At 39.9% G+C, this 12,545-nt stretch overlaps 1 protein-coding gene across 2 annotated transcripts in view; it reads left to right on the top strand.

Moving 5' to 3' along the window:
* The window catches only part of TUBGCP4 (tubulin gamma complex component 4), a 53,476-nt gene that overhangs the window by 21,534 nt on the left and 19,397 nt on the right, over positions 1–12,545 (top strand). For both annotated transcript variants that reach the window (XM_066343291.1, XM_066343290.1), the window contains 3 exons: positions 410–611; positions 4,085–4,250; positions 4,476–4,600. In XM_066343291.1, the coding sequence (XP_066199388.1) occupies positions 410–611; positions 4,085–4,250; positions 4,476–4,600 (493 nt within the window). The remainder of the gene's footprint in view (positions 1–409; positions 612–4,084; positions 4,251–4,475; positions 4,601–12,545) is intronic.

Genomic DNA, 12,545 nt, shown 5'->3' with positions numbered 1-12,545 from the left:
AGTGTTCTTTTTTTTCTTTTTTTGAGAGAGAGAGAGAGAGAGAGAAAGGCAGAGAGAGAGAGACAGGGACATTGAGCTGCCCCGGGAAATCAAACCGGCAGCTTTCACTCCAGAACAACGCTCCAGCTGACTGAGCTATCCAGCCAGGGTTTTAATTTTTATTGACTTTATTTTTTTTAAGAGACATAAGGAGGAAGGGAGAGAGGGGAGGAGGAACGGAAACATTCATTTGTTGTTCCACTCAGTCTTATATTTTTTGGTTGCTTCTTGAATATGCCCTGACCAGGAATAGAATTCGCAACTTTGTCATTTCGGGACAGTGCTCTTAACCGACTGAGCTAACTGGTCAGGATCGGGCTTAGTGTTCTTTAAGCGGACTTCTAAGGCTCTTGCTTTTTTCCTTACTCAGAATCCTGGCCGTGTGTCATGGGGTCATGTATAAACAGCTCTCAGCCTGGATGCTACATGGACTCCTCTTGGACCAGCACGAAGAATTCTTTATCAAACAGGGTCCATCTTCTGGTAATGTCAGTGCCCAGCCAGAAGAGGATGAGGAGGATCTGGGTATTGGAGGACTGACAGGAAAACAACTGAGAGAACTCCAGGACTTGGTGAGAGCACAGCAAGAAGCCTAGGATACTCCTGCCAGGGGTCAGAAAAGACTACTGCTAAATGACCTTTTTGGTGGTCCTCCCTCCCTGCTCCAAGGTCATCATAGCCTGGACACCTTCCATAAATTCTCTAGTTATATAAGCACTTGTCTTTATCTTAGCTTAATACTTAACTCAATGTGGGACTGCCAAACAAAATACATTTGTGAGATTCCTTTTGTTTCATGTTTTCCCAGTGTATGCTTTTAAGGGGTTAATAATTAGTCTTATCTCTTAAGGTAGTCTTGTACCCTGTAGTAAATAAATGTAGCTTAGAGTTTTGATTAAACCCCCAAAGTCCTCTATTCTTATTTATCCATCCATCCATCCATTTATTAATCCTGTTATGTCTTATTAAATGCCTGTTATGTGCCAGGCACTGTTCTAGGTGCCACAACCATGTAGAGAAATAATATGTAGTAGTCACTGTACTTTGGTGCTCTGGAGAGCGTAAGTATGGGTGTTCTCAAAGCATGGTCTTAGAGTTAACTAGAGGAAGCTTTTCAGTGGATATATAGCTAACGTGCAAAAGAGTTTGGGAGGAGAGGTCAACAAATGTTCCAGGCATGTGTGTAAATGTTCCAGGGGAGGATGTGTATAAAGTACAGAGTCCTTAAAGGTCATGGTTCATTTGAGGAACCATTAGTAATTCAATTGGAATAGTCAAGTATGTCCTGAGGAACTATTAGTAATTTAATTGAAATAGTCAAGTAAAAACTGAAATACCCCTCCCCCCCCAGTGGCGGGGCTAGGGGACGAGACAATAAATTAAGCTGTTAAGCAGAGGTAAGATCATGAAGAGGAATTTGAACTTGAACCTGAGAAGAACTGAGAGCCAGTAAAGAATTTTAGGCAAGAGGTTGACAAAATCAGACTTTAGGATAGATCACTCTGGATACTGTATGGAGAATTGCTGCAAACCAGCGCAGCTAGTAATTGTCCAGGTCCTGAGTGAGAGTGGTGCAGAATGAAGAAATAGACTCAAAGAGAAAGAGGATGGAATCGGGGGCCCTCTGCGAGCTGATGGTAAGCCAGAGCCAAAGCAAAGCCCCTGGTCTGCTTTATTATATAGTGTAGAGAATTAAAGCCTTTAAGCCATATGCAAATAGGAAGTCTCTGATACAAAGTCACTCATCTGAGGCATAAACAGGTATCCTCCTAAGAGTGCACCACCCCCCACTATGCAACAGTCAAGGGCAGGGGTCCCCAAACTACGGCCCATGGGCCACATGCGGCCCCCTGAGGCCATTTATCCTGCCCCCACCGCACTTCCGGAAGGGGCACCTCTTTCATTGGTGGTCAGTGAGAGGAGCATAGTTCCCATTGAAATACTGGTCAGTTTGTTGATTTAAATTTACTTGTTCTTTATTTTAAATATTATATTCCCGTTTTGTTTTTTTACTTTAAAATAAGATATGTGCAGTGTGCATAGGGATTTGTTCATAGTTTTTTTTATAGTCCGGCCCTCCAACGGTCTGAGGGACAGTGAACTGGCCCCCTGTGTAAAAAGTTTGGGGACCCCTGGTCAAGGGTGTGGGGAAAAGCTTAGTCTTAAAAAGGGTGTTTGAAAAGATCTTAGTATTAGAAGAGTGGGGAAGAGCTTAATCTTAAACTAAGCCCTAGTAGGATATAAGGACTTGGTCAGCATACAGCCTGTCTCTCATAGAGAATCTTTTTTTTTTTTTTTTTTTTATCAAGATTTGCTAAAAAAAAAAAAAAGATTTGCTAGAGGTAGGTCAGTCAGAATGCTGGGACACTTTGGTGAAAAATAATTACCTAAACCAAGGGTATTAACAGTAAATATGGAGAAGAATAAAGAGGCTTGAGAGAGATTTAGGATGTAAAATAAGTAGGCCTTAGTGATTGATTGGGTATGGGTCCAGAGGGAAGAATCAAGGATGATGTTTAAATGTTTGCCTTCAGCAGCCAGGCGAGTAGTGAAAGTAAGAAATGTGTACCTGCTGGCATTGGAGGAAAGAAAATGGGTCTAAGTTTGGACATGTTGAGTTTAAGGTACTTGTAGGAAATGTCCAGTGGGCTGAGGCTGGAACTTTAGAGAACAGTCTAGTTTAAAGGTAAAGATTTAGGAACCATCAGCATTAGAAGTATTTAATCTGGGGTCCAGGTGGGACTTCAGGAGGTTTTGTAAAATATATGTTTGCATATATATCTTGAAGCTTTTATAATTGTAGAGAGTCCTGTGCAATTAAAAAAAAAGAGAGAGAGAGCCCTGGCCAGTTGGCTCAGTGGTAGAGTGTCGGCCTGGCGTGCAGAAGTCCCAGGTTCGATTCCCGGCCAGGGCACACAGGAGAGGCGCCTCTCTTCTCCACCCCTCCCCCTCTCCTTCCTCTCTGTCTCTCTCTTCCCCTCCCACAGCCGAGGCTCCATTGGAGCAAAGATGGCCCGGGCGCTGGGGATGGCTCCTTGGCCTCTGCCCCAGGCGCTGGGGTGGCTCTGGTCGCAGCAGAGCAACGCCCCGGAGGGGGGAGCATCGCCCCCTGGTGGGCAGAGCGTTGCCCCTGGTGGGCGTGCGGGGTGGATCCTGGTCGGGCGCATGCGGGAGTCTGTCTGACTGCCTCCCCGTTTCCAGCTTCAGAAAAAAAAAAAGAGAGAGAGAACCTCAAAATATCTGTGAAATTCAGCCACAGAGATATGATTGTCGATAAAGAGGGTGGATGGGGAGAGGAAAGAGTCTGGAGTAATACTCAGAGGAACACCAGCACTGAAGGCCAAAACAGAGGGCAAACAGCAGAGATCAAAGTCAGGCTCATCGAGTCAGTGGAACCTAGATAAGGGTCAAATCAAAAGCAAGTCAAGGAATGTGGGCACTGTGTGATAGTGGTGGGTATCTGGGGCTTTCTGCACTAGATCAGTGGTTCTCAAACTTCAGTGGACATCAGAATCACCTAGAAAACTCATTAAAATAGGTTGCTGGGCCTTGTCGCTCAGATTTTCTGTAGATCTGGGATGAGGGTTGAAAATTTGCATTTCTTACAAGCTCCCACGTGAAGCTGCTGGTCCAGGAGCCACAATTTGAGAACCACTTGGCTCAATGACTTAGGGCTGATGTAAAGCACTGGGAGGAGCAGACATATATACAAAATGATAAAATCATAGACATGTAGACTTGGAAAAAGAAAAAGCCCAGTTACTCCATAGTATAGGTAAGGAATCAGTTCCAGATCTAATGCACAAGTTTCTACAGTAGTGAAGGTGGAGTGAGGGTAAAAATTCCAGTATTAAAAAAACATTTCCACCATGCTCTCCTGCTGCCTGAAAAGGGAATACATCTAACGCTAGTAATTCAAGAACTATGCAACTTCAGATTTAAAGTCTCTGCTTTTAGAAAATATATATAAATCACCGATGGGGATGTTTTCTTGTTTTCCCTTTCTTTGTACATTATCTCTGATATGGGTTGTTTCCTTGACCAGCGCCTGATAGAGGAAGAGAACATGCTGGCACCATCTCTAAAGCAATTTTCCCTGCGAGTGGAGATTCTGCCATCCTACATTCCAGTGAGGGTTGCTGAAAAAATCCTGTTTGTTGGAGAATCTGTTCAGATGTTTGAGAATCAAAATGTCAACCTGACTAGAAAAGGTAGGAATCTCCTTGAATAGTGTAACCCCCTTCCTGAAATTGCACGACCCCAGAGTACACCTGGTGGAAGTGGGCGGCTAGTAACGTTTCTAGACTGACATTTCAGCGTGACCATGACACACTTGCCTGAGAAGCAGGTGAAGGAACTGCATTGCCAGGGTTGGGAATCCTTGCTTGTCTTGGCTCTTCTTTGTCTTCTTGTGACTGTGCCTTCCTGTTTTGCAGGATCTATTTTGAAAAACCAGGAGGACACTTTTGCTGCAGAGCTGCATCGTCTCAAGCAGCAGCCGCTCTTCAGCCTGGTGGATTTTGAGCAGGTGGTGGATGGTATTCGTAGCACTGTGGCTGAGGTTTGTCTTTCATAGTATATTTTCTTAGGAAGAAAGTGGGCTAATCTCCCCAGAAACTGAATACTGACTTTTGTTCTTCTTAATGTGGTAAGAACTTAGCTTGGAAGGAATTGTTTGAGAGACTTGAAGGCAAGAAGTAGAAAAGGAAACAGTTTTTCTGTTTTTAATAATAGATGCAGAACTGCCTGAGCCTTTTCACACCTGACAGGAGTTTGCTAGTTAGTTGATTGGCGATTTGAATAAAGGGAGGTCTTGGTTTCATTTCGAACAGTCCACATTTTGAGTTTGTCTAGATACAGTCTTTTGGCAGTAACTCCAAGAAATCAATGGATTCTGGCTAATTTTAGTGCCTTACTTATATTTTAGATGGCTTTATTACTTTATTCTGTCATTTGTTGATATGATATTCCTGAGGAAGGCAGGACAAATATAATTTTTCCATTCCTATGCATGAAAAAAATAACTCTGAAAGCTAACTTGTCTGGTGTCTCACAGAAAGTTAACAAAGATGAGGTCAAAAACGTTCTTCTGACTTCTACCTAGTTCAGTGTTCTTATGTGAATTGTACTTCATCCATGAACTTAAATTGTGACTAATAATTTTTCAAATGGGCATATGTTCTGTAGTTTATGATAAAATTTGGCTCATAGGTGTGTGATAATGTGAAATGAGATCTTTAGTCATCTGTGCTGTTAACTATGTTAGAGGTTTACGACTCTGGCTGTGAATAGAGCCACCTGTGGAAATTTTAAAGCATACTTGAATCAAGTCCTTAACCTCCAGAGCTTCTAATTATAAGTCAGTAGGAAGTGTAAGTACTTGTATTTATCCCGGTCAACCAATAAACAAACCTCTGCAGGTTATTTTGAAGCATAGCCAGTACATTGGGGTCAGTGTCCAGAACTGCTAAGAAGCTTAGCATCAGCTGTCCTCGCATTGCAAGCCTAGTAATCTATCAAATTATTACTTCTTTTTTTGGTCACTGCCTCAAAAATGCCTAGGCATTGGAAACAGCTGTGATACAGACATAGAACATTAGCCCTAAGGTGACCTTGAGTTATCACTTGATTTGATTATTGGTCAAGTAAATATCTAAACTATCTAGAATATACTTCCTGTCCTCCTCTGTCTGTAGCCAAGATAGCTCTTGCCTAAGGGGCTGGTGTCTTCAGTTTCTTTCATTTTATTTTATTGAATCTGTTTCTGTTCTTTTATCATTTTTGTGATGACTGTTTGAAATATATAATTAATGGAGGAAAGTAAAATTTTTTTTAATTTAATTTTTTAGTTTTTTCTTTATAGAGACAAAGAGAGAAAGTCAGAGAGAGGGATAGACAGGGACAGACAGACAGGAACAGAGAGATGAGAAGCATCAATCATCAGTTTTTCGTTGCACTTTGCAACACCTTAGTTCATTGATTGTTTTCCCATATGTGACTTGACCGCGGGCCTTCAGCAGACCGAGTAACCCCTTGCTTGAGCCAGCGACCTTTGGCTCAAGCTGGTGAGTTTTTGCTCAAACCAGATAAGCCTGCGCTCAAGCTGGCGACCTCAGGGCCTGGAACCTGGTTCTTCCGCATCCCAGTCCGACGCTCTATCCACTGCACCACTGCCCGGTCAAACGAAAAGTAAAATTTTATTGAATGAATAATATTTCAAAATTGGGTTTTTTTCTGCTGAAATTTTGAAATGCACATATTGCTAGAAATTATATTTTCAGTTTGCAACAATGATAGACAAAATAATGGAAGCGCAGACCCTTTAAATGTTTTAGAATTGTAATGAATAGACTTTTCTTTTTTTCTTTTTTTTATTAAGTGAGAGGCAGGAGACAGGCCATACATGTGCCCCAACCAGAATCCACCCGGCAAGCCTCCTACAGGCGATGTTCTGCCGATTTGGGGCTGCTGCTCCATTGCTTGGCAACCAAGCTATTTTAGTACCTGAGATGAGGCCATGGAACCAACTTGCTTGAACCATTTGAGCCATGGCTGCAGGAGGAGAAGGGGGGGAGGGTGAAGGAGAGAAGCAGATGGTCACTTTTCCTGTGGACCCTGACCAGGAATCAAACCCAGGACTTTCACACACCAGGCCAACTCTCTACCACTGAGCCAACCAGCCAGGGCCTGCAAATAGACATTTTTTGAACGGTATTATTGTGAACCATTGTCTCAGCTGGATTGAAAATACTTAAATAATCCAAACTCAGGTGACTTTTTTTTTTTTAAGTGAGAGGCAGGGAGGCATAGACAGATTCCCACATGTGCCCCAACTGGGATCCACCCAGCAAGCCCCCTACAGGGCAATGCTCTGCCCACATGGGGCTGTTGCTCTGTTGCTGGGCAACTGAGCTATTTCAGTGCCTAAGGCGAGGCCATGGAGCCATCCTCAGCACCTGGGGCCAAATTGCTCGAACCATTCCAGCCATGGCTGCCGGAAGGAAGGAAAGAGACAGAGAGAGAGAGGGAGAGAGAGAGGGGGGAAGGGGAGGAGTGGGAAAGCAGATGGTTGCCTCTCCTGTGTACCCTGACCAAGTCAAACCTGGGAATCTAACTCAGGACTTCCACATGCCGGGACAACACTCTACCACTGAGCCAACCAGTTAGGGCTCAAACTCTAGTGACTTTAAATGGTAAACTTTTTATACTGAATATGTTGTTTTTGCAAAAGGTTTATAACAGTATTATACACATTTTTATAAAAATTTTTATCAAGCTAGTTAGTTTCCACAAAAGTGTCAAGAGAACAAAATAAATGAGAGGAAAGAACTTGAGTTCACAAAGCCACTTGGCCATTTGCATGAATGCTGTTGGGTCCGAGTTTGGAGGCGAGGGACAGACGGCTGTGAGAGTCTGGGAGCTGAAAGAAGACGCATGGAGCTGTGTAGGCAGATAGGCCATGCTTTATTGTGCGGCGGCAGCAACAATAGTATTCAATAGTATGGCCGCAGCAACCACAGACGGCAGAAGCAGCAGCCTGACACACTGTGCAGGCGTTTTATAGTAAAATAATACAAAAGTGGCACCCAACCATGATTACAGGGAGGTTTCCTTTGGTCATGAATGGCTGGATCTAACATAGCAGATCTGTCCATACTGACTCCATCATGTTCAGGCTGTTTACCAATTCTGAGGAGACCAGCTTCCCCACAGATGCACATTGAGCATTAATATAAGCATCCTAAAAATCGTGATCCAACAATCATACAGCATAGCAACAAAAGATAGCTTTGTCCAGTCGCACTGTAAACTCAGTTGGCATCTGTACAAGATAGTCTCCCATTAGTCTCAGAGGAATTTCTTTGAGTGAATTATGTGAGCTGTATAAATAAGCTACATGGAGCTACTGGTAAGGGTTAAGACTTTGAAATTATGGAATTTTTTCCAAACTTGATGAGAAAACAACACAATTTCCAGATAATAAAATACTTGAAATTGTGAAAAAAGTGAAAGTTATATCAGTTTATGGTAATGAAAGGAAATACATTGTATCTGGAGGGAAAGGGGGAGTGTGTTGCCAGTACATGTACTCACCCTCTTTTGGATCTTTCTCTCCTTTTTTAAAAAGCGTATACCTACTTGCTGGGAGCAGGGGGAGGTGGAGGAAGATATAGAGGAGATAAATGGTGATGGATGAAGACTTGACTTGGGGGAATGAACACACCATATGGTATACAGAGATGTGTTGTAGAATTGGGCCCCTGAAACCTAATTATGTTAAGCGGTGTCACCCCAATAAAGTCAATTAAAAAGTATACATACTATGTAAATCAAGGTATATAAAGTTCAAAAACAGGCAGAAAAAATCTGGTGTTAGATGTCAGGATGTGTTTGCCCTTGGTCAATGGAAAAGGGCACGAGTGCGGCTTTCAGATGCTGGTTAGAAAGGTGTGCTCAATTTGAAAATTCTTCAAGTTGTGAACTTATGATTTATGTACTTTTCTGTATGTACTTTTCAGTACATCAACAAAAAAGATTTTAAAAATTAATTCCTAGATATGTAATAGTTTTTTTGTTATTTTAATATAATTTTTAGTTGGTTACTGCTTACATAGAAAAATGGTGGTATTAATTTTTGGAGTTTAATCTTATGCCTGGCAACTTGTTGAAGTCTTTTATTCTAATAGTTTGTGTTGATGCTATTGATTTTCTAAGTAATGATTATATCATTTGGAAACAATAAAAGTTTTACAACTTGCCACCTATTTTTTTTTTTTAAAGAGAGAAAAGAAGGGAGACAGAGAAACATCAATTTGTTGTTCCACTTATTTATGCACTCATTGGTTGATTCTTGTATGTGCCCTGACTGGGGATCTGCAGCCTTGGTGTATCAGGACAACACTCTAAATAACTGAGCTTCCAATTTTCCAATTTATAAACTTTTTTTTCTAATAATCTTCGGTAGGATCTCTAATACAGCATTAAACAGCTAGAGTGATAGTTTATATATATTGTGTTAAACAGATGATAATGAGCATCCTTGATTCATTAATTCTTAAAGATATTGCATCTAAAGTTTTATTACTATAATGATTGCTTTGGGCTTTTGGCCCATATGTTTAGCAAAAATATTTTTAAACAAGTTTATACCTTTGTTTTTTAAAGATTTTATTTATTGATTTTAGAAAGTAGAGAGAGAAAGGGCGGGGAGGAGCAGGAAGCATCCACTCAGTGGTATCATAGTAGTTGCTTCTGGTATGTGCGTGCCTTGACCAAGCAAACCTGGGGTTTCAAACCAGCGACCTCAGCATTTCAGATAGACACTTTATTCACTGCACCACCACAAGTCAGGCTTAGTTTATCAAATTTTAAAAATTATCTTCTCGCCTGACCAGACAGTGGCGCAGTGGATAGAGCGTTGGACTGGGATGCAGAAGGACCCAGGTTCAAGACCCCGAGGTTGCCAGCTTGAGCGCGGGCTCATCTGGCTTGAACAACAACAACAAAAAAAGCTCACTAACTTGGACCCAAGGTCGCTGGTTCGAGCAAGGGGTTACTCAGTCTATTGAAGGCCCGTGGTCAAGGCACATATGAGAAAGCAATCAATGAACAACTAAGGTGTTGCAATGCTCAACAAAAAACTAATTATTGATGCTTCTCATCTCTCTCCGTTCCTGTCTGTCCCTATTAGTCCCTCTCTCTAACTCTCTCTCTGTCCCTGTAAAAATAAATAATTATCTTCTCATAGTTTACTATGAGATTTTTATCATAAATAGATATTGAATTTTATCAACTGCTTTTTCTGTATCAATTAGGTGCAGTTTCTCTGGGTTCTTTTTCTCCTTTATTCCTATGTTAAATTGCTGGTTGTTTTTTTCAGATATTGAATCTTCCTAAGATAAACCATACTTGAATGTGATGTTTTGTTTTAATATACTGTTGGATTTGGTTAGCCCATACAATATTTGGAATTTTTGCATCTACATTTACTATTATTATATTTATGTGGTTGTAGAAAGAAGATTATTATGTAAACTTCATAAAATGAACTGTCACTCTTTCCATTTTTTAGGACAATTAATATAAAACAGGAATTGTACTGAAAGTTTGAAGTTACTTGAAAAATTATCTAAGCCAGGTTTTTTTAGGAGGAGAAATCTTCAGTGCATTTAAAACCTATTAATCTAGTCAAGACATTTATTTCTTCTTATACCAGTTTTGATATTTTCTACTTCTTTTAGGCACATACCCGTTTCATCTAGATTTAATTTTTTTAAAAAAATTTTTGCTTGTCTATAGCTATTTGTTTTACTGTCTTATTTCAATCTTCTCTTTTATTGTTTAGTTTTATTAATCTTTTCAAGAACCAGCTTTTCTTTTTATTAATCTTCTTTATTTTTTCCTCCATTTTACTGATATCTGCCTTTATCTTTATTATTATTTTTTTCTTCTTGTTTTTTTGAGTTTTCTGTTACTCTCTTCCAGTTTCATACAGTGAAGCTTGATGCTTCTATTTTTAATCTTTGTTTCCTAAGAAATATATATAAAACTTTAATGTTGCTTTGCTTTTATTTTGGCACAAGTTTTTGGCCTGTGTAGTGTTTTCATTATCATTCTGTTCTAAATAAATTTTAATTTTATGATTTTCTTTTTAATTCAAGGGATTTATTAAGTTTTAATTTTATTGGAGAATATAGTCTATATATTAGTTCTTTGGAATTTAGTGAAGCTTCCTTTATGGACTATTCGCAGGTCTTTTCTTTGCTTTTAATTGCTCTCCGTGTGCCAGAGAATGTATATTCTTTGCTGAGTGTAGAGTTCTATGTATGTTCTAATTCTTCATTTTCAAGTTATATGTTAGGCATGTATGTATTTATAAGGAATATATATTTATTTTTTATGTATACATTATGTCCTCTTTATAACATTTATATATGTATATAGTATATTTTGACTTTAATTCTATCTTGTTTTTATTTTATTAGTTATTATCACTATTCAGCTTTCTTTCAGGTCATATTTACCTGATATGTCTTCCATCCCTTATTTTCAACCTTTCCATGTGCTTTTATCTCACCCTTCTTACCCTCCCTCTCCCAAGCAACCACTGATCTGTCATGTAATCTATCACTATAGATTAGTTTGTATAGTCTAGGTTTTATATAAATAGAATCAAACAATATGTGCTCTTTCTTTTGGTGGGAGGTGGGTCAGGCTTCTTTTACTCAATATTATTTTGAGATAAATCCATGTTACATATATCAATAGTTTATTCCTTTTCTCCCTTAGCTTACACAGAACACTTATATAACCATTGTTAATACATGCTATTGTAAACACTTTTCTGAATGTACTACAGAAGAGCTGTCACATTCATTCCCTGAAATAAGACTCTTCTCAAAGTATCCTAAACATACCATTTTTTTTTTTTAGTTACAGTTAACATACAATATTATATTAGTTCCAGGTGTACAACATAGTGACTAGACATTACATAACTACAAAGTAATCACCCTGATAAAAACTAATGCCCATCTAACACCATACAGTTACTACAATATTATTATGTTCCCTATGCTATACTTTACATCCCAGTGACTGTTTTTATAATTACCAATTTGTACATCTTAGTCCCTTCTTTTTTTTATCCATCCTCTCAATGACCCTTCCATCTGGCAACCATCGATTTGTTTTCTGTATCTATGAGTTTGTTTCTGTTTTACTTGTTCATTTTTGTTTTTTTAATTCCACATAGAAGTGAAATCATGTTGTATTTATCTTTCTCTGTCTGACTTATTTCATTTAGCATAATAACCTCTAAGAGGTCCATCCATGTTGTCACAAATGCCCATTTTTTTTTTTAAAGAAAATCAAGGCCCTGGCTGGTTGGCTCAGTGGTAGTGTGTCGGCCAGGTGTGTGAATGTCCTGGGTTCAATTCCCAGTCAGGGCACACAGAAGAAGTGCCCATCTACTTCTTTACCCCTCCCCCTCTTGCTTCTCTCTCTCTTTCTCTATCCCTCCCCTCCTATAACCATGGCTCAATTGGAGTGAGTTGGCCCTGGGCACTGAGGATGGCTCCATGGCCTCTGTCTCAGGGGCTAAAAAGAGCTCTAACAGAGCAACACCCCAGATGGGCACAGCATCACCCCCTAGTGGGCTTGCTGGATGGATCCTGGTTGGGGTCTGTGCGGGAGTCCGTCTCTACCTCCCCCCCTCTCACTGAATAAAAAAAGAAATTTAACAAGGTGACATTGATCAATAAGAGTATATCGGTTTCAGGTAAACGTTTCTATAGCATTTGAACTGTTGATTATGTTGTATACCCCTCACCCAAAGTCAAATCATTTTTTTTTTCAGAGACAGAGAGTCAGAGAGAGGGACAGACAGACAGGAACGGAGAAAGATGAGAAGCATCAATCATTAGTTTTTTGTTGCGACACCTTAGTTTTTCACTGATTGCTTTCTCATACGTGCCTTGACTGGGCCTTCAGCAGACAAGAAACCC

This window comes from Saccopteryx leptura, chromosome 6 (genome assembly GCF_036850995.1).
Source record: "Saccopteryx leptura isolate mSacLep1 chromosome 6, mSacLep1_pri_phased_curated, whole genome shotgun sequence".
In the NCBI taxonomy this organism is placed as follows: Eukaryota; Metazoa; Chordata; class Mammalia; order Chiroptera; family Emballonuridae; genus Saccopteryx; species Saccopteryx leptura.
The sequence above is the reverse complement of the archived record's forward strand: the minus strand, read 5'-3'. Positions and strand labels throughout refer to the sequence as shown.